This window comes from Rhinopithecus roxellana, chromosome 2 (genome assembly GCF_007565055.1).
Source record: "Rhinopithecus roxellana isolate Shanxi Qingling chromosome 2, ASM756505v1, whole genome shotgun sequence".
NCBI lineage: Eukaryota > Metazoa > Chordata > Mammalia > Primates > Cercopithecidae > Rhinopithecus > Rhinopithecus roxellana.
This window is the reverse complement of record NC_044550.1, coordinates 47,677,890-47,698,727: the sequence shown is the minus strand read 5'-3', so window position 1 is coordinate 47,698,727 and position 20,838 is coordinate 47,677,890. Positions and strand designations below refer to the sequence as shown.

The 20,838-nt window shown below is 38.5% G+C and overlaps 1 protein-coding gene across 3 annotated transcripts in view; it reads left to right on the top strand.

Moving 5' to 3' along the window:
* The window catches only part of NUDT9 (nudix hydrolase 9), a 36,576-nt gene extending 16,969 nt beyond the window's left edge, over positions 1-19,607 (top strand). For all 3 annotated transcript variants that reach the window (XM_010383126.2, XM_010383128.2, XM_030921095.1), the window contains 5 exons: positions 2,861-2,947; positions 10,379-10,490; positions 12,806-12,952; positions 15,618-15,702; positions 19,108-19,607. In XM_010383126.2, coding sequence (XP_010381428.1) covers positions 2,861-2,947; positions 10,379-10,490; positions 12,806-12,952; positions 15,618-15,702; positions 19,108-19,286 — 610 coding nt within the window. In that variant the 3' untranslated portion in view covers positions 19,287-19,607. The remainder of the gene's footprint in view (positions 1-2,860; positions 2,948-10,378; positions 10,491-12,805; positions 12,953-15,617; positions 15,703-19,107) is intronic.
* The last annotated feature ends 1,231 nt before the right edge of the window (positions 19,608-20,838 follow it).

Genomic DNA, 20,838 nt, shown 5'->3' with positions numbered 1-20,838 from the left:
GTGGTGGGCACCTGTAATCCCAGCTGCTCAGGAGGCTGAGGGAGGAGAATTGCTTGAACCTGGGAGGTGGAGGTTGCAGTGAGCTGAGATTGTGCCACTGCCCTCCAGCCTAGGCGACAAAGCGAGACTCTGTCTCAAAAAAAAAAAAAAAAAAAAAAAAAAAAAAAAATACCCAAGACTGGGTAATTAATAAGGGAAAGAAGTTTAATTGACTTACAGTTCTGCATGGCTGGGGAGGCCTCAGGAAACTTACTGTCATGGCAGAAGGCAAGAGAGAAGCAAAGGTACATCTTCCATGGCAGCAGGTGACAGAGAGTGAACAAGTAAAGGGGGAAAAGCCCCTTATAAAACCATCAGATTGGCCGGGCACGGTGGCTCACACCTGTAATCCCAGCACTTTGGGAGGCCAAGGCGGATGAATCACATGAGATCAGGAGTTCAAGACCAGCCTGGCCAATATGGCGAAACCCTGTCTCTACTAAAAATGCAAAAATTAGCTGGGCATGGTGTCGGGCGCCTGTAATTCCAGCTATTTGGGAGGCTGAGGCAAGAGAATCGCTTGAACCCAGGAAGCGGAGTTTGGAATGAGCCAAGATCGTGCCGCTGCACTCCAGCCTGGGCAACAGAGCGAGACTCCATCTCAAAAAAAACAAAACAAAACCAAAAAAACCCATCAGATCTCATGAGAACTCACTCACTATCATGAGAACAGCATGGAGAAACTGCCCCCCATGAACCAATCACTCCCATCAGGTTCTGCCCTCAACTTACGAGAATTAAAATTTGAGGTGAGATTTGAGTGGAGTTACAGAGCCAAATCATATTAAAAAGTTAGAAAGAAATGTAAAAATTAGCATGTACCAAATAAAACCAAAGAAGGATCACAGATTTGAAATCATGGTTATCACCTTATAAAAATGTTACACTTTGTATTCTTGGTTCCTGTAAGACAAGGAAATGGTAGTACTCCTCTCATCTCAACCTGGTCCTTCAGTTTTGCTCAGTTCGTTCTTTGGTGATAACTTACACATCTTTCTATGTTATTGAGTCTTTTTAAGTCAAATTATCCTTGCATTTGACTGATTCCTTAGGTTCTTTTATAGATACAATTACAAAAAGATAAAATATGTGAAAAGATAGGTAAGATACATAGATGGAAATGCAAGATAGTTCTTTTAATCAAGTCTCTTTGACAAATAGAAACTAACTTTAGCTTGCCTGAGCAAAAGTAAAATTTATTTTAAGGCTATAGGAATGTCTCAAGGAGCTCAAAGCAAAAATGCAGCTGACTTTAGGAAAACATGGAATTCGAAATCCATCAGGACTCTCTCTGCTTCATTTATTCTTTTGTCTATATTGTTGGCTTATTACTCTCTCTTTGCAAATAACCATCTGTGCTTTTCAGGTTTTAATATAATCTGTGTGTCCATTCCAGTTTCCTGTTTACAAGTTACAGTCTTGGTCATCTATACAAACTAACCTGTCTGTTAATGGTGGCCTTGATCACTTGTGTTCACGGGTGTGTGGTTACATGGAATAAAATATGGTTGCAGGCTGGGCATGGTGGCTCATGCCTGTAATCCCAGCACTTTGGGAGGCTGAGGCGGGTGTATCATGAGGTCAGGAGTTCAAGACCAGCCTGATCAACATGGTGAAACCATGTCTGTACTAAAAATGCAAAAATTAGCCAAGCATGGTGGCGCATGCCTGTAATCCCAGCTACTCAGGAGACTGAGACAGGAGAATTATTTGAACCCAGGAGACGGAGGTTTCAGTGAGCTGAGATCATGCCACTGCACTCCAGCCTGGGCGACAGAGTGAGACTCCATCTCAAAAAAAAAAAAAAAAAAAAAATATATATATATATATATATGTGTGTATATATATATATATATATGGTTGCTGGCCACTCTGCCCCCTCCTCCTGTTAATTTGGAAAGAATTACTGTCAGCTGAGCAGGTGTCTTGTCTTTTCTTTCTGTTGCTATTTGCAAGTCTTGCTGAAATATTTCTGAGTCTCTACAAAAACAATATAAAAATTCATTCAATTTTAATAACAGTCACTGGGAAGAAGGAATAAAAAAATGGCGAAAAGGGATATTTTGGCAAGTTGTTTATTTACTTTCATATAGTGGGAGGGCAAAAGATACAGTACCATTAGGTAGAATTACATGTTAGAACATTTTTTTAGTAGTACATAATGAAAGTTAAACATTTAAAGGATATTTACTGAAATAAAATGACACAGGCATGAGTATTGATGGGTTTATCTGACAAATTTTTAACACTGGATTGTGGCATCAGGTTAAATAGTTGGCATTTTTATAAAATTGTATTTTAGTATACTTGAAATCTGTGAAATAGTAATAGTAATACTTTATTGTATGCTACAAATATATATTATTGATGATAATAAAAATCCAGAAACCATTGAGGAAAAATAGACTTAATGTAACAGGAACAACTTTAATGGGAAGGGTTGTAGGAGAGTAGAGTAGGAAATGAGAATAATGAGAAAGTGAAGAGAGATGTGGGTGTTCCAAAAGAATGCAGGAAGGTTCTAGTTTGAATTTAGGAGTATAGGTGAAGACTGAAACAAATCATCCCATTGTAGAACCACTTTGAGTATGAGAACCTCTTCCTGGTTCAAGTTCAAAGCATATCACATGCACAAAAGAAAAATTAAATGGCAGTGTAATGGCATACATGACCTCAGCACCAGATATGTGGTGGTACTGTTGGATTTGTAAGGACTTATTAGTTCCGTCTTACTGCTTGTATTCCCTTCTTTTGGGTTATATCAAATCAGGTTAAAAAGATGAAAACATTCAATTGATTTTATGCTTTTTTGTTTTTCCAGAAATCCTGCAGGACGGACTGGACTGGTTGGCCGGGGGCTTTTGGGGCGATGGGGCCCAAATCATGCTGCAGATCCCATTATAACCAGGTAAGAGCCAGTAAAAAAACATATCAGTAGCAAAGAGCTAAGTGATAGAAAAAATGCAGACTGTAGCTGTGTGTATATATGTATACTTGTGTGTATATGCATATGTTTGAGTTTGTATATATATGTGTATATACAGTCATGCATTGCTTAACAATGAGGACACGTTCTGAGAAATGCATTGTTAGGTGATTTTGTTGTTATGCGAACATCATAGAGTATATTTATATAAGCCTAGGTTGTGTAGGTACAATTGAATAAGTAGTATACACCTATGCTATATGCTATAGCCTATTGCTCTTAAGCTACAAGCCTGTACAGCATGTTACTGTACTGAATGCTGTAGGCAACTGTAACACAATTGTAAGTGTATATATATCTAAACATAGGGAAAGTAGGTTTCCCTGGGTGTTGATCTGGGTGAGTCAGAGTGAGTGGTGAGTGAACATGAAAGCCTAAGACATTGCTGTCCACTACTATAGAGTTTATAAACACTGCATACTTAGGCTACACCAAATTTATAAAAAATATTTTCCTTTTGTGAATAATAAATTGACCTTAACTTACTGTAACTTCCTTACTTTATAAACTTAAACATTTTTAAAACCTTTTTGGCTTTTTTATAACAGCTTAAAACACATTGTGCAACTGTACAAAGATAGTTTTTTTGTTATATCCTTATTCTGTGAGCTTTAATTAAAAAAAGTTTTTTTGTTTGTTTTTAAACTTTTTGTTAAAAACTAAGATACAAATACACACATTAGCCTACGGCTATATAAGGTCAGGATCATCAATATCACTGTTTGGTGCCTCCATATCTTGTCCCACTGGAAAGTTGTCAGGGGCAGTAATATCCATGGAGCTGTCATCTCCTATGATAATAATGCCTTCCTCTTGAATATCTCCTGAAGGACCTGCCTGAGGCTGTTTTACAGTTAACTTTTTTTATAAGTAGAAGGAATATACTCTAATATAATAATAAAAAGTACGGTGTAGTAAATACATAAGCCAGTAACATAGTCACTTATTATCAAGTATTATGTACTGTATGTGATTGTACTCTTATGACTGGCAGTGCAGTAAGTTTGTTTACATCAGCATCACCACAAGCATGTGAGTAATACATTGGGTGAGGATATTAACAATGGCTTATGACATCATTAGGTGATAGGAATGTTTCAGCTCCATCATAATCTTATGGGACCACCACTGCATATGTAGTCTGTTATTGACCAAAAGATCATTATACGGCACATGAGTGTACACACACACACACAAGCCAGCATATGTATATTACATAAATATGCATGCAGATGTATATATAATTGATATTTTTAAGGGATTTTATATACAATAGTGATGTGGTGTAAGTATAAAGCTGTCATTATATGAGTAGGTTAGGCATTATATAAAGAAGGTTAATTCTATTTATGCATCTATTTATTGAACATCTATCTATTTGTTCTCAGCATTGAGTAGGCACTTTGGTAGATATAAAAAAAATCTAAGAATCCTAAGTTGGTTCTCTGTGACTGAAGAGCTATGGTTCTATTTGCAAGATGGAAAATATGAAGTAAGAAAACATGTTAAATATGATCAAATAGTATGGGTGATTCAGGATGCTTTAGAAGATTGGATGTGGGGCATGGCTGTGGTAAACTAGAACACTCAAGAAAGGCATTATAAAGCAGGTAGATTTGAGCTGAACTTGAACCATGGGTAGGGAGATAGCAGGAAGCCTAAGAAAAGGGTTTGTAGTAATATCTGAGTAGAGACCGGCTTGGTTGAAACAGAATATTCTTGTAGGAGAGTAGTGGGTGAAAAATGAAACTAAAAGTTAATTTTTGTGCAGTTTTATTGTGAAGAATTTTAAATGCCAAAATCGGTAGTATGGACTGGAGCCACTGAAGGTTTCAGAACAGGGGAGAGGCATTCTCTTCCCGAGGCAGACCTATCTGGTGAGCCAAATCATATTCAGGTCTCTTGATGAGCATCAATCAGAATTAAGAAGGTCAGTGAATCTAATGTTTAGATGGGCTTAGCTATCTCCACAGGAATCATCTTTCTAATGTATCTGAAATACTGTCATATTTGTCATCCTTTTAATTTTTATTTTTTTACTTATAGAATTTCTTTGCTGACCATCTGTCTCCCCACATGGAATTGTCATGTTCTTTCTTTAAATAGTGCAAGTATCTTTAATATTGTTACTTTCTTAGTTTTGATATTTTGGGGGCTTTTCTTCACGGAGACTCTGTTTTTCTTTGATCTGAGAGTTTAATTCTATATATTTTTTTATTTTCAAGTTGCTGGAAGAGGCGCCCATACTCACCTGGTCTTACTTTCTTACTTGCCCTCTCGATTCTCCTGCCAAAAAGGATCTTTACCCAATCCCCAATTTTATCTTCCCTCCATCATCCATCCACCTACCCACCCATTCACCTACCTACTTACTTAACTACTGATCAACCTACCTCTCCATCCATGTACTGTTAGAACCTCTTTGGTTTAAATAAGATGGAAAGAGTTAATAAAAAAATATTAATGGCAGTGTTAGTTTCTGACTTTGGTGAAGCTGGCTAAAAACAGGAAGGTATGAAACGTTTGAAACAGGAATGTAATGCTAGTAAGCGGACGAGAAGCAGAAAAGGGAGTCTGAGTCTTGAAAGTTAGAATCTAGTTAGCTTATCTTTATCTATGTTGGACCAAATAGTGGCTAGGAGTATACGTGGTGATTGTGTGTCAAGTTGTTTTGAAATGGTAGACTTTTTGAGCTTAACTCTGTCGTACAGATAAGAGAACTGAAGGCTTAGAGATGGTTCAAGGCTATAAGACAGCCCACAAGTGGCGGTGTCTGGCTTTCAGCTGTACTTTTAGGTTGACGTTCTTTGTTATCTCAGTAATGATTAATTAATAATACATAATAATGCATTAATTAATAAGTTGATGAGTTCCTCTAAATAGATGAGAGGCAGCAGAAATGGAAGAGAGAAGAGTGAAAGATGTTGAAAGAAGGATCAAGCCTTAGATGAATTGTTAAAAGTATTCTACTTTTAGATTAGTCTATTCCAGGCATCCTATCAGTGCTATCATTAGTTTTTCTATTTGTTTTTCACAGAAGCCCCTCCAAGTAGGTATTGGTATATCTGTTTTGAGAATTTGAAAATAGAGACTCACTGGGGTTAAGTGACTTGCCTAAATGTTATAGATCTGACATCTGAATCAGGGGTAAGTGGCTTTAAATACTGTGCTTTTTCCGTTACACCACTAGTGAGTCTTTACTGTACTTTTTATCATTATTTTAGGGTATATTCCTTCTACTGAAGAATCACCCAGGCACTTTCAGAGCAAAGATTCTATCCCCCTTTCTTTCAAGTATGCACTTCATGATTCAAAACAACATTGTTCAGGATTTTGTAAACTTTTTAGTTCAGAAGCTCCAGGTCAGGTGTTAAATTTTCAGATTCCCAGGCATCTCTCCTAGAGATTGTCCAGGCATAATTTTCAAAAGTTTCTTCAGATCCTCTAGAGTCAAAATGAGTTGGGAAGTGTTAATATATTATTTTGAATAAATTCAGCTCAAATAATTGGTGACTATCATTTTCTGTTCCCTTTTGGTTAACGACAGGAAGGGGCATACTACCAGAACTGGGGAGGGAATAGCAATAGGGCATAGAAATACCATTGATATTCAGTAAGTGTTCATTAGGTTCATCAGTGAAAATGATGTGTTCTGTTAGATCAAGAAATTTTGTTTTAAAATTGGTGATAATGTATTTAATACTAATAAATAACATAGCAAGAAGCTACTGTGCTTAAAATCCATACGTTTGTCCCTTCAGAATAAAATCTGAGAACATATGCAAGCTGTTCATCATCTCTCTGGTCCTACCTTCTCCCCAGCAGCATCTCTCTCTCTTTTTTTTGAGATGTGGTCTTGCTATGTTACCCTGGCTGGTCTCGAACTCCTGAGCTCAAGCAATCCTCCCACCTTGGCCTCCCAGAGTGCTAGGATTACAGGCAGGAGCCACCACACCTGGCCAGCATCTCTCTCTATTCTCTTTCTCATCCTTGTTCCATAGTCACAACTGGCTGGCTGAAGAGCAGTGGCTGTATTGAGTCTTTGTTTTCCCATCTCCTTGCATGTGATGTGTAGTAGGTGCCAGTAAATGTTTATGAGTGAACAGAGCTATCATTCACCTTCTTATCTTTCCTTTTTTTTTTTTTTTGGAGACAGATTCTAGCTCTGTCGCCCAGGCTGGAGTGTAGTGGTGCTATCTTGGCTCACTGCAACCTCCAAGTGATTCTCCTGCTTCAGCCTCCCAAGTAGCTGGGACTACAGGTGCACGCCACACTGCCCAGCTAATTTTTGTATTAGTAGATAAGGTTTCACCATGTTGGCCAGGATGGTCTTGATCTTTTGAACTCATGATCTGCCTGCCTCAGCCTCCCAAAGTGCTGGGATTACAGGCGTGTACCACCACGCCCAGTCATCTTTCCTCTTACCTAATTAGTGTAAGCGTTCTGCTTGTTCAGTTTAAGTAGATAGTATGGTAATTAAGAACACAGATTCTGGAACCAGATTGCCCAGGTTCAAAGTTCTGTTTACACCCTTGTTAACACTGCAGTCTTAGGGAAGTTACCTAACTTTTCTGTTCTTTATTTTCCATATCTGTAAGATAAAGATAATAAAACGACTATTTTATAGGGTTGTTTTGAGGCTTAAATAGATAAATACATGAAAGCACTTGGAACAGTGTTTTATATATATAATACATGCTATCTAAATGGCTTTTAGAAAATAAAAATAAAATCCATCCTTCTTTCTCATTGTCTCTGCCTTCTGTCCTGTCATCATCTTTTACCTGGGTCATAGTAGTGGCCTCCCAGCTGATCTTCTTGAGTCCAGTCTTGCTTTCCTGCAGACCAACATACATGCTTTTGTCAAAGTGAGTGAGCTTTCTAAAATTCCGATTGGTTATGGCTTTACCCTGCTTAAAAACATTCTGTGGCTCTCTAAGTAGATGAATTAGATGAATCGTCGTATAAGCCCATTGCCCACTTTTCTGGCCTATCTTTTCCCTCACTGATGCCCATGGTGCTAGACCTCGTATGGACATTCAGTTTCTTGAACACATTATTTTATTTATGACTTTGTTTCTCACTCCTGTATTCCCCTTTCTGGCATTTAAAAAAACAGATGTGCCCTCTTGTACTAATTATTATTTCATTTCTATTTAATATACTCATCAAACTATCACCCTTCTAATTTAGAGCCACTGCTAGACTGTGAGCTCTTTCATGGGAGGAATTAAATACGGTAGATATGGTAGTCAGCTACTATATAAGGAAATTAGATATGGTAGTCAGCTACTACATAAGGAAATTTGGAAGCTCATACCCACACTAATACTTTATTGGGTTTCATCCACAGTAATGATTAGATCATAGACCTTCTTTTTTGGTTTAGCATTGGAAGATTTTTTTTTGACTAAGAGATCATTAGGACAATTCCTAAAATTGGGCTGGAGGTTGATATGGAGGTGAGGAAGGGGAAGGGGAGATTTATTAGTATCAACATCTCTGGCAAAGAGAGTGTTGTTAGAAAAAGTGTGTTTTGAAACTAACACTGCCTTGATACTTTTTACAAAATCTATAATCAATTCAATTTAAAATGTAAAATAAAAGGGTAGAGTTTTTTTTTGTTTGTTTATCAAATTAGAGGGCATAAAGATTGAGAAGCAGGGCCAGGTGTGGTGGCTTACACCTGTAATCACAGCACTTTGGGAGGCTGAGGTGGGAGGATGGCTTGAGGCCAGGAGTTCAAGACCAGCTGGGTAACCTAGCAGGAGACCCTGTCTCTACTGAAAAACAAACAAAAAAAAAATAGCTGGGCGTGGTGGCCCATGCCTGTAGTCCTAGCTATGCAGGAGGTTGAGACAGAATGATTGCTTGAGCCCAGGAGTTTAAGGTTACAGTGAACTATGTTTGCACCACTGTACTCCAGCCTTAGTGACAGAGCAAGACCCTGTCTCTTTAAATAAAAAAAAAAATTGAGAAGTACTGCTTTTGACAACAACTAAACTGGGTCATATAATCTGCTTTTCTCTTAGCACAGGGTGAACTGTTAAAAGCAAATTTTTTTTTTTTTTTGAGATGGAGTGTCACTCTGTCACCCAGGCTGGAGTGTAATGGCACGATCTTTGCTCACTGCAACCTCTGCCTCCTTGGTTCAAGTGATTCTCCTGCCTCAGCCCCTGAGTGTCTGGGACTACAGGCACTCACCATCATGCCTGGCTAATTTTTGTATTTTTGTAGAAACAGGGTTTCACCATGTTGGCCAGGCTGGTGGGGGGTCTTGAACTGCTGATCTCAGGTGATCTGCCCGCCTTGGCCTCCCAAAGTGCTGGGATTTCAGGCATGAATCACCACACCCTGCCAAAAACAAATCTTACCCTGCCTTTTTCACTACCAGTAATTTTCTCTGTCTGTCACCCAAGCTGGAGTGTAGTGGCACGATCTTAGCTCAGTGCAACCTCAAACTCTAGGTACAAGTGACCCTTCTGCCTCAGTCTCCCAACTAGGTAGGACTATAGGTGCATGCCACCGCACCAACTGATTTTTTAATTTTTTGTAGAGATGAGGTCTTCCCTTGTTGCCCAGGCTGGTCTCGAACTCCTGAGCTCAAGCAATTCTCCCAAAGTGTTGGGATTACAAGTGTGAGCCACTGCACCTGGCAACCACCAGTAATTTTTAAAGAAGGATATGTAAACTTATTTTTTAAAAAACTTTGATAACCTTTTCTTTAAATTCTATTCTGCTGCTACTTGTTTTGTTAGTACTTTAAGTAGTAAAAATTGTTTGTATCCTGAATTTTCGTTACAGATAATGTAGTATCTTTTATTTTATTTATTTATTTTTTTGAGACGGAGTCTCGGTCTGTCGCCCAGGCTGGAGTGCAGTGGCCGGATCTCAGCTCACTGCAAGCTCCGCCTCCCGGGTTTACGCCATTCTCCTGCCTCAGCCTCCCAAGTAGGTGGGACTACAGGCGCCCGCCACCTCGCCCGGCTAGTTTTTTGTATTTTTTTTAGTAGAGACGGGGTTTCACCGTGTTAGCCAGGATGGTCTCGATCTCCTGACCTCATGATCCGCCCGTCTCGGCCTCCCAAAGTGCTGGGATTACAGGCTTGAGCCACCGCGCCCGGCCAATGTAGTATCTTTTATGTAATGTAGATATTTGTCCTGGTTTGTAAGAGTGATGAATATAGAATATTTCCTATAAAAATCAATAGTTTTAAATAAAACTAGCTGATTTGAGATAAATTTGTATATACTCTGTTTTAAAGAAAAGTGTCCTTGTAACTTTTTCTCAGATTTGAGATAGAACCTTAGTTTTTGTTGTAAATAGTTATGATTTTACATTACTATTCACAGATGGAAAAAGGATAGCAGTGGAAATAAAATCATGCATCCTGTTTCTGGGAAACACATCTTACAGTTTGTTGCAATAAAAAGGAAAGACTGTGGAGAATGGGCAATCCCAGGGGTAAGCATTAAAATTAAATTAGTGTTTAAGTTCTTTTTAGTTGCTTTACTTACTACGTGGTTATTGTTTGTGGATCTTTTCTATTCCATTTTCCTCTATTCCTTCCCACTTGAATTAGTAGTTCTTTTGTTTTTCATCCCTGCATGAAGTGTCATTGTCAGCAACAGGTTTAGGATAAACCAAGACTGTTAGAATCTGCGTCTAATTCTGACACCCTTGGGAAGTAACTTGGGCTTTGACATTAGATGTAGGTCTGTGTTCTGGCCATTCCACTTGCAGCTGGGTGATTGGGAGTTCAGGCCCTCATCTTTAAAATAAAGAGATCTACTTCACAGGATTATTAGAGATCACATATAAATAGACATTCATTATGTTGGATCCCATTTCAGAATTTAACCTCTACTCCAAGCCCAAGGTAGTATTTTTAAGCACTTTTTGGTTGAATTCTGATAACTTTTGACAACATTTAAAAAATTAACTTTTGTTATTTACTGTTCCTTGTAGTTTAAATAATTTCTATAATGTCATCAAGATGAGTATACTTTTATTGACTTGTAGTTTGAATTTATGGCAGTGGTATATTTGAAGTGGCCATTTATTTTTTATTTATTTATTTTGAGACAGAGTCTCTCACTCTGTCATCCAGGCTGGAGTGCATTGGTGCGATCTTGGCTTATTGCAGCCTCTGCCTCCTGGGTTCATGCAGTTCTTGTGCCTCAGCCTCCCCCCGTAGCTGGGATTACAAGCATGCGCCACCATGCCTGGCTAAGTTTTGTAATTTTAGTAGAGACGAGTTTCACTATGTTGGCCTGGCTGGTCTCAAACTCCTGGCCTCAAGCAATCTGCCTGCCTCAGGGCCTCCCGAAGTGCTGGGATTACAGGTGTGAGTCACCACGCCCGGCCTGAAGTGGCTGTTTAAAATGTTTATGTGTGTGGTAGAGTGTTTTATATTTTATACCATATTGTGAAATGGAGATAGTTTGATATGAGGATGACTCTTTATAAACATACAGTTATCTGCAAGAATGTTTTTTTCTTTGTAGAATAAAAATGGAATGGAAATAAGGATCTCAACTGACTCTGATAAAAGTTTAGGTTAATTTCTGTTTTTTTCTTCTTTTTGAGACGGAGTCCATCCAGTCCATTGGTCGGCTGGAGTGCAATGGCATGATCTCAGCTCACTGCAACATCCACTTCCTGGGTTCAAGCAATTCCCTGCCTCAGCCTCCCTCGTAGCTGGGATTGTAGGCAACCACCAGCACACCTGGCTAACTTTTGTATTTTTAGTAGAGATGGGGTTTCACCATCTTGGCCAGGCTGGTCTTGAACTCCTGACCTCGTGATTCACCCGCCCTGGCCTCCTAAAGTGCTGGGATTATAGGCATGAGCTACCGCGCTCGGCGAACTTTAGGCTAACTTCTTTGAGCCAAATCGTCAAACTTCACTTAGGTCGAAAGCAATAATGTAATAATGATTTCATCATAGAATCTTATATTTTTATTGTTATTTGAAATTCTTATCAGGAAACTGCTGTCATTGATATCATTTTGACAGTTACTCATCTAATCACTGTATTTTTAGTATCGTCCTTTTGTCAGCTAATATTTTAGACATTGAGGATACAACAGAACAACATAAACAAATATCTCTATCTTTTGATGCTCACATTCCAGTTGGAGAGACAGATAATATAAGATACATAAGTTAAATATATCGCATCTAACAATAAGTATTAAGAAAAAACAAAAGCAAGTTAGAGGACTAGGAAGTGTTTGAGAGTTTGCAGTTTTAGACAGGGCAATTAGAGAAGACCTCCCCGAGGAGGTGCATGTCAGGTAACTATCTGAAGGGAAATGAATTAGTGAACCATGCAGATATCTAGAGAAAAGCATCTTGGATAGAGATAATAGCAGGTGCAAAGGTGCTCAGCAGGCAGCATGTTAGGCAGGTCCTGGGAACATTGAGGAGATCAGTGTGGCTGGAATGGAATGAACAGTGGGGGAAGAATCAATGTGCTGTATTATTTCTTGCCTCCAGTCCTTTTTCCTTAGTTTGAGTTTGGCAAGTACCAGGAAATTGGTTTGATTGGCTCAGTTTGCCATAGACTAACCTTGGACCAATCACTGTGGCCAAATACATGAGGTATCCTTATTGGCTTCTACTAGCAACAGATGGTTTAGAGAACAGCGTATCACAGAGAAATGGGGATCACTATTATAGGCAGATTGAATAATGTTCACTCTACCACTCAATAAATATTTGTTGAACAAATCAAAGCTGATCCCTTTTTTCAAATTTTTTAATGTGACTCTTAGGGGATGGTGGATCCAGGAGAAAAGATTAGTGCCACACTGAAAAGAGAATTTGGTGAGGAAGCTCTCAACTCCTTACAGAAAACCAGTGCTGAAAAGAGAGAAATAGAGGAAAAGTTGCACAAACTCTTCAGCCAAGACCACCTAGTGGTAAGAAATAGTGTTTCTGGGAGGGATTTAGTTCTGTGGATTGTTGAAAATGACTTAAAAGTTGACCTGGAAATCTGTATGTCCTTCTCTAAATAAAGTGGAATACTTGTATATTTAAAATATATTCACAAAAACAAATTACAGATCTTCACTGTAAATAGGTTTCTATTTGAAGTTTTATAGCCCAACTTTATATAGGCTAAAATGATCTATATTTAGTTCATTTATATCATTTATTTTAACAACCTTTTTCTTCTTAGTTTTTCTTTTTTCTTTTGAGATGGAGTCTCTCTCTGTCACCCAGTCTGGAGTGCAGTGGCATGATCCTGGCTTACTGCAACCTTCACCTCCCAGGTTCATGCAATTCTCCTGCCTCAACTTCTGGAATAGTTGGGATTACAGGCACCCACCACCATGCCCGGCTAATTTTTGTATTTGTAGTAGAGACGCCATGTAGTATTTCACCATGTTGGCCAGGTTGCCCTTGAACTCCTGACTTCAAGTTATCTTCCCTCTTTGGCCTCCCAAAGTGCTGGGATTACAGGTGTGAGCCAGCATGTCTGGCCTATAAACTATTTTCTTTCACATTGAGTACCCATCCAACAGAAAGCTTTTTGTATGTGCATGAATTCAGCTCTCGCTGAAAGAACATTTACATTTTAAATTATGTCATACAGAGATTTTTCTGGTTGATAATCATTTAAGTCTCATGTCTATTTTGTCCATATACCCTCTATTCTTTTGATTTTTATTTGAGACAGGGTCTTGCTCTGTTGTTCAGGCTGGAGTGCAGTGGTGTTATCATGGCTCACTGCAGTCTCAACCTCTTGAGCTCATGTGATCCTCCCACCTCAGTCTTCTGGGTAGCTGGGACCACAGGCACACACCACTGCACTGGGCTAATTTTTTGTTTTTTGTTTTGCAGAGATGGGGTGTTACCATGTTGCCCAGGCTGGTCTTGAACTCATGGGCTCAAGTGATTCCCCCACCTCGACCTCCCAGAGTGCTGGGATTATAGGAGTGAGCCTAGCCTTCCGTGCTTTTAAAAAAATACCTTACAAGGTATATGCACGCTAATAATAAGAAAATAATAGATTTTTTTCTTTTTTGTTGTTGTTTCTTTTTTTTTTTTTTTTTGAGATGAAGTCTCACCCTTGTCCCCAGGCTGTAGTGCAATGGTGCGATCTCGGCTCACTGCAACCTCCGCCTCCTGGGTTGAAACGATTCTCCTGCCTCAGCCTCTCGAGTAGCTGGGATTACAGGCGTGTGCCACCATGCCTGGCTAATTTTTATATTTTTAGTAGAGACAGGGTTTCACCATGTTGGCCAGTCAGGTCTTGAACTCCTGACCTGAGGTGATCTGCCTGCCTTGGCCTCTAAAAGTGCTGGGATTACAGGCGTGAGCTACCGCGTCTGGCCTTTTTTATGTCATTTTTTAATTTGGATTGCTTGTTTTCTTTTCAGAATTGGGATTTAGTTATTTATGTTGTCCAGATTTTTTTGAGTTACATTTGTGCTGGATGACTAGATCCAAATATTTTCATATATTAATAGCTTAAGAGGTAATCTTTAGTTTTACTTACAGATCTCCTTTAACTATAGGAGTTTACCTTTGTATTTCAGAAACTATAATCACAGAAAAATACTTAAATCATGGACTCTTTTAAAAAATCATATTGCCCAAATCTGACTGTTCTCAAATTCTGAAATTAGAGTTTGAAGTGTTGACGGTTTCATTATTTATTTATTTATTTTGAGACGGTGTCTTGCTCTGTCGCCAGGCTGGAGTGCAGTGACGTGATCTCAACTCACTGCAACCTCTGCCTCCCAGGTTCACGTGATTCTTCTGCCTCAGCCTCCCAAGTAGCTGGGACTACAGGTGTGTGCCACCATGCCCAGCTAATTTTTGTGTTTTTAGTAGAGATGAGGTTTCACCATGTTGGCCAGGATGGTCTTGATCTCTTGACCTTGTGATCTGCCTGCCTCCACCTCCCAAAGTGCTGGGATTACAGGCATGAGCCCTGTGCCTGTCCTGAGGGTTTCATGATTTTTAAAGCTGACTCAAAAGAGAATATTGTTCTGTGGGAAATTTGAAACAAGCACGTGAAGTACTGCATTAAAAGTTTTATGATAGTTACATTTCTTTCTTTTTTTCTTTCTGTTTTTTTTGAGACAAAGTCTCGCTCTGTTGCCCAGGCTGGAGTGCGATGGCACGATTTTGGCTCACTGCTACCTCCACCTCCTGGGTTCACGCAGTTCTCCTGTTTCAGCCTCCCGAGTAGCTGGGACTACAGGCGTCTACCACCATGCCTGGCTAATTTTTGTGTATTTTTAGTAGAGACAGGGTTTCACCTTTTTGGTCAGGCTCGTCTCAAACTCCTGACCTCAGGTGATCCACCTGCCTCAGCCTCCCAAAGTGCTGAGATTATAGACGTGAGCCACCACGCCTGGCTGATACTTACATTTCTTAAACAAAATTTTGTTAGAAACACATAACATAAAATTTGCCATCTGAACTGTTGAATGTACAGCTCAGTAGCATTCAATATGTTCATGTTGTTGTGCAACAGGATATTTACATTTCTGATGCTAGTGAAGGTAACATGCTCTGCTGTACTCACTACATCTTGGACTTTTAAAAAAATCCGTCTTCTTTTGAAAATAGATATATAAGGGATATGTTGATGATCCTCGAAACACCGATAATGCATGGATGGAGACAGAAGCTGTGAACTACCATGATGAAACAGGTAACTTCATATTTATTAAACTGACTGGGATTAAAGGATCAATTTAAGCCAGTAGCCCACTAAGGCATGTATAAATCTGGACTATTTTAGCATCTTAAACCAATTAACTGTTGATTGTAGGATTGTAGTTACATAAAAGCAAAATTGTTGGTATTAAAGGAATACGTAGGAGAAATCTTCAAAACTGTTATCACCAGTGATTAAATTTTCTTTAATCCATTGGTAACATTTGAAATTAAGGTTGAAATTATGGGCTAAAATGGTATGCTTTAAAGATACCAGATTATTTATTGAGTATGATTCATTTTTTTTGCAAAACAAAAATGAAAGCAACTGGGATTTGGGTAGGAAGTATGGCAATGATGAAGGAAATGGGATTTAAATCTTACTATTTGAAATATTTTTATAATAATCTTGGATTATTAAAACACAAAGCAATAACAAAAAATTCCAGGTGCTGAGAAAATTTACGTGAATGTTCTTTCTGGTCCGTGGAATTTAAAATTTTATGAGGAGGGTCAAACCTGTTACTACAAAAGGAGAAAGGAAAAATCTGCTGTCTTAAAAATTAATTTGATCTCAATGTACACATTGAATGGCTCCCTTGAAACATATTTTATTGCTGAATTTAATTTGTTTTTATTTGTAGCATAAAAGTAGGTGCATCATGCTAGAGAAATGAAATGAATGTTCCACTCATGGTTCTTTCTGAGCTGTGTAACCTTGTACAAATCACTTGTCCTCTTGGACTCAATTTTTTTCACTTACAAAATGGGCTAGAACTAGAAGATCTGTCATTTCTATGTCTGTGCTTTTGCTTGTTGAACTTGGAGGAAACTCCTGGGACCATTTTCCATTGCTTCTGTATTTCCACTGAGGTATATTAGAAGAAATATGCAGATGTAAATTAGAAGCAGGTCTGTACAACTTTAGTACTGATAAATTTGTTAACTACTTATTTTTGGAATTAAAAACAATAACTGATCCTTCAGAGGTTGATTATAGAGTTTATAGGTTGTTCACTGTTTTTACCCTTTTTCTCTCTTTAAACTTAAAAAATTGTGTTTTGATAATTCCAAAATCTGTGCCATATTTGAGTTTGGTTCTAATATTTGCTTTGTTTCTTTAGGCTATGCTTTTTGCCTTTTAGCATGCTTTTAGTGCCTTTTTTTTTTTTCTTTTTTAACTCCGAGATGGAGTCTTGCTCTGTTGCCCACGCTGGAGTGCATTGGCATGATCTCGGCTCACTGCAACCTCTGCCTCTTGGGTTCAGGTGATTCTCCTGCTTCAGACTCCCAAATAGCTGGTACTACAGGCATGCACCACCATGCCCGGCTAATTTTTGTATTTTTAGTAGAGATGGGGTTTCATCATGTTGGCCAGGCTGGTCTCGAACTCCTTACTTCAGGTGATCCACCCACCTTGGCCTCCCAAAGTGCTGGGATTACAGGCATGAGCCACTGCACCTGGCTGTAGTGCTTTTTTGAAAATTGACCACTATATATCTTGTAAAGGGAACTAAGGCAAATAGTTCTTTAGTGTGAGGTTTTATGTTTATCTGGCTAGGAGTTAGGCTGTATTTGTTGTTTGCTGTAGTTGTATGTGTCAGAGGCTAAAATTTCCTATAGTTTTGGATTTCCCTGGAGACTTCTTAAATAAGGTCTGAAGCATGCCCTTCTTTCAGCTCTCTTCACCTTTTATTAAACAGCCCTATTGATAGATATGGTGGTCAATTGTGGAGTTGGGTATTTCCTTTCCCTCAGGTTGTTTAGGGCTTCCTTGAGGGCAGAGTGATCTGGGTGTATTTCAAAATGGTTACCTTTCCCCTCTCCATGTTGGAAGGGAGAGAGGATTTTTCTCCAGTCTTCACCCAGTGGCTTTCTTGGAGGTAAAACTCACTAAAATGGAGGCCACCCCTTCATACTGGTATGGGTGAGCCCCTAGGAGATTTTATCTTTCAAGCTAGTCCAAAGGTCAGCTTTCAGCAGTTCGTTACCCTTTAAGTGTTCCTACTAGGTGCTGACTCCAGTGGTCGCCTTCTCTCCCTCGTCAGTTGTGAGTCTCTGTATTTGCCTGTCTCTCCAGTTTTTGGTATGGCAGTGTGCTTTCTACCAAGAATACAAAAAAATTAGCCGGGCATGGTGGCGAGTGCCTGTAATCCCAGGTACTCGGGAGACTGAGGCAGGAGAATCGCTTGAACTCAGGAGGTGGAGGTTGCAGTGAGCCGTGATTGCACCACTGCACTTCAGCCTGGTCAACAAGAGCGAGACTCTGTCTAAAAATAAATAAATAAAAATAAAATAAAGTATTTAAGTAATGTTGCCTTGAATACTTTAATAGGCTTGTCTCTATTTCATTAGAATAAATTCTTCAAAGTGGAATTACTGGCTTGCCTATTGTATCTTCAGTGCCTAATACAGAGTCTGGTACACAAGATGTACTCTGATATTTATATACTTATAATATATACTTATATTTATATACTTACTTTTTAAAAGCTCTTGATAAACATTGTCAAATTGCCTCCAGAAATATGCCATTTATATTCCTATTCCCAACCGTGATTGGGAGCACTCATTTATTTTTTTGATAATTTAAATTTAATTTTTTTTCTTTTTCTTTTCTTTTTTTTTTTTTGAGTTGGTGTCTTACCCTGTCACCAGGCTGGAGTGCAGTGGTGTGATCTTGGCTCACTGCAACCTCTGCCTCATGGATTCAAATGATTCTCCTGCCTCAGCCTCCCAAGTAAGCTGGGACTACAGGCATGTACCACCACACCTGGCTAATGTTTGTATTTTTAGTAGAATTGGGGTTTCACCTTGTTGGCCAGGCTGGTCTCAAACTCCTGACCTTAGGTGATCCACCTGCCTCAGCCTCCCAAAGTACTGTATTACAGGTGTGAGCCACCGTGTCTGGCCTAATTTTAAATATTTCAATAAATCTATTTATAAATACTTGTATTTATTAAAATATCTTAAGGACTTAAACATACTTTATGGTTTTTGGTTTGGTGTTATGCTTAGAAAACTCCACCTAAGACTATAAAAGGAGTCACCAATAATTTGTTTTTTTTTTTTTTACATTTAAATCTCTAATCCCTCTTGGATTGATTTTGATGTAAGTTTTCGTATTCATATAATATAATCTCTTTTTTAAGGATAATCTTTTTAGAGAAAAGTCTTTGTATTGTGTGTTTTTGTTAAAATTTGGGCATTTTGGAATAGTCTGGTTTTTTTTCCTTTTATTCATTCTGCTGACCAGGAATGGAATAGTCTAGTTTTTAATTCACTTGGCCAGCTAGTACAATGATGATTTAAGATTATTTTAAGTAAGAATACTTGACGATATAGATATGCTAAAACAGAGATGAATTTTTCTTGGTGATGGTTTTTCTTTGGCAACCAGGTGAGATAATGGATAATCTTACGCTAGAAGCTGGAGATGATGCTGGAAAAGTGAAATGGGTGGACATCAATGATAAACTGAAGCTTTATGCCAGTCATTTTCAATTCATCAAACTTGTGGCTGAGAAACGAGATGCACACTGGAGCGAGGACTCTGAAGCTGACTGCCATGGGTTATAGCTGATGGTCTCCGTGTAAGCCAAAGGCCCACAGAGGAGCGTATACTGAAAAGAAGGCAGTATCACAGAATTTGTACTATAAAAAGGGTAGGGTAGGCCACTTGGCCTATTTACTTTCAAAACGAGTTGGATTTAGAGTGTTTCACATCAGAATAAAATGAGTAAGATAAACTAGAACACAACATTTTCAGCTTTTTGGTCAAAAGGAATATAAGTAGTCATATTTGGTATGTATTTAAGCATGACTTAAATGAAATGTAAACAACTAATGCTCTTTGAAGAATCATAATCAGAGTAAAGATAAATTCTTGATCAGCTATAACTTCTGTTTTCCATCTAGTTCTTGTCTGTCAATGCCTTCCCTCCCGCTCCCCATCTTCTGAGGCCTGAAGGATGTTCCTGCCACATCGAACTCCTTTAGGCGGAGTACCACTACTGGATGTACAGTTTAATGTTTCATCTGCTTTTTCTTTAAATTATTTGCTTCACATGATCTTGTTGCAGCTAATTTTGAAAATGGAAACTATGTTTTCTTGACTTTAGAATTGTTAGTTTTAAGAGGAAATTTCAGCCACTAGTCAATAGAGGTCAGGATCAGTGAACAAGAGCTGATATTCTCATTTTCAAAAATTCTGAATTAAAAAAAGTCCAGGAAGTTAGTATTTAAATCAATATGTTCATTTTACTCTAGTGAAACTACTGTATGTTATAAATCAGTTAAAAATGGATGTTTGGAAAAGAATTGAAATCAGGACAAAAAATTACTGATGCTGGTGAGGTTGTAGAGAAAAAGGAATGCTTATACACTGTTAGTGGGAGTGTAAATTGGTCCCACCGTTGTGGAAGACAATGTAGAGGGTCCTCCAAGATTTAAAGATTTGACCCAGCAGTCCCATTACTGGGTATAAACCCAAAAGAATATAAATTGTTCTGTTGTAAAGACATATTCACGCATATGTTCACTGCTGCACTATTCACAATAGCAAAGACATGAAATCAACCTAAATGCTCATCGGTGATAGACTGGATAAAGACAATTTGGTATATATACACCATGGAATACTATGCAGCCGTAAAAAAGAATAGGATCATGTCCTCTGAAAAGATACGGATGGAGCTGTAGACCATTATCCTTAGCAAACTGATGCAGGAACACTGCATGTTCTCTTGTGAGTGAGCTAAATGGTGAGAACACATGGACAAGGGAACAACATTCTGGGGCCTACTGGAGGGTGGGAGGAGGGAGAGGATGAGGAAAAATAACTAATGGGTACTAGGCTTAATACCTGGGTGATGAAATAATCTGTACAACAAGCCCTCATGACACAAGTTTACCTATGTAGCAAGCCTGCACATGTACCCCTGTACTTAACAACAAAACAAACACAAAGGAAAATGTTAGCCATATGTGAATTTTAAACTTCTTGATAGTCGCATTAAAAATAAGAAGAAACAAGTAAAATGGTTTGTAATAATTTAATCCATTATATACAAAATATCTTAATATGTGATCAATATATAATAAGTAATTATTTTGGTTCTGTAAAAACAGG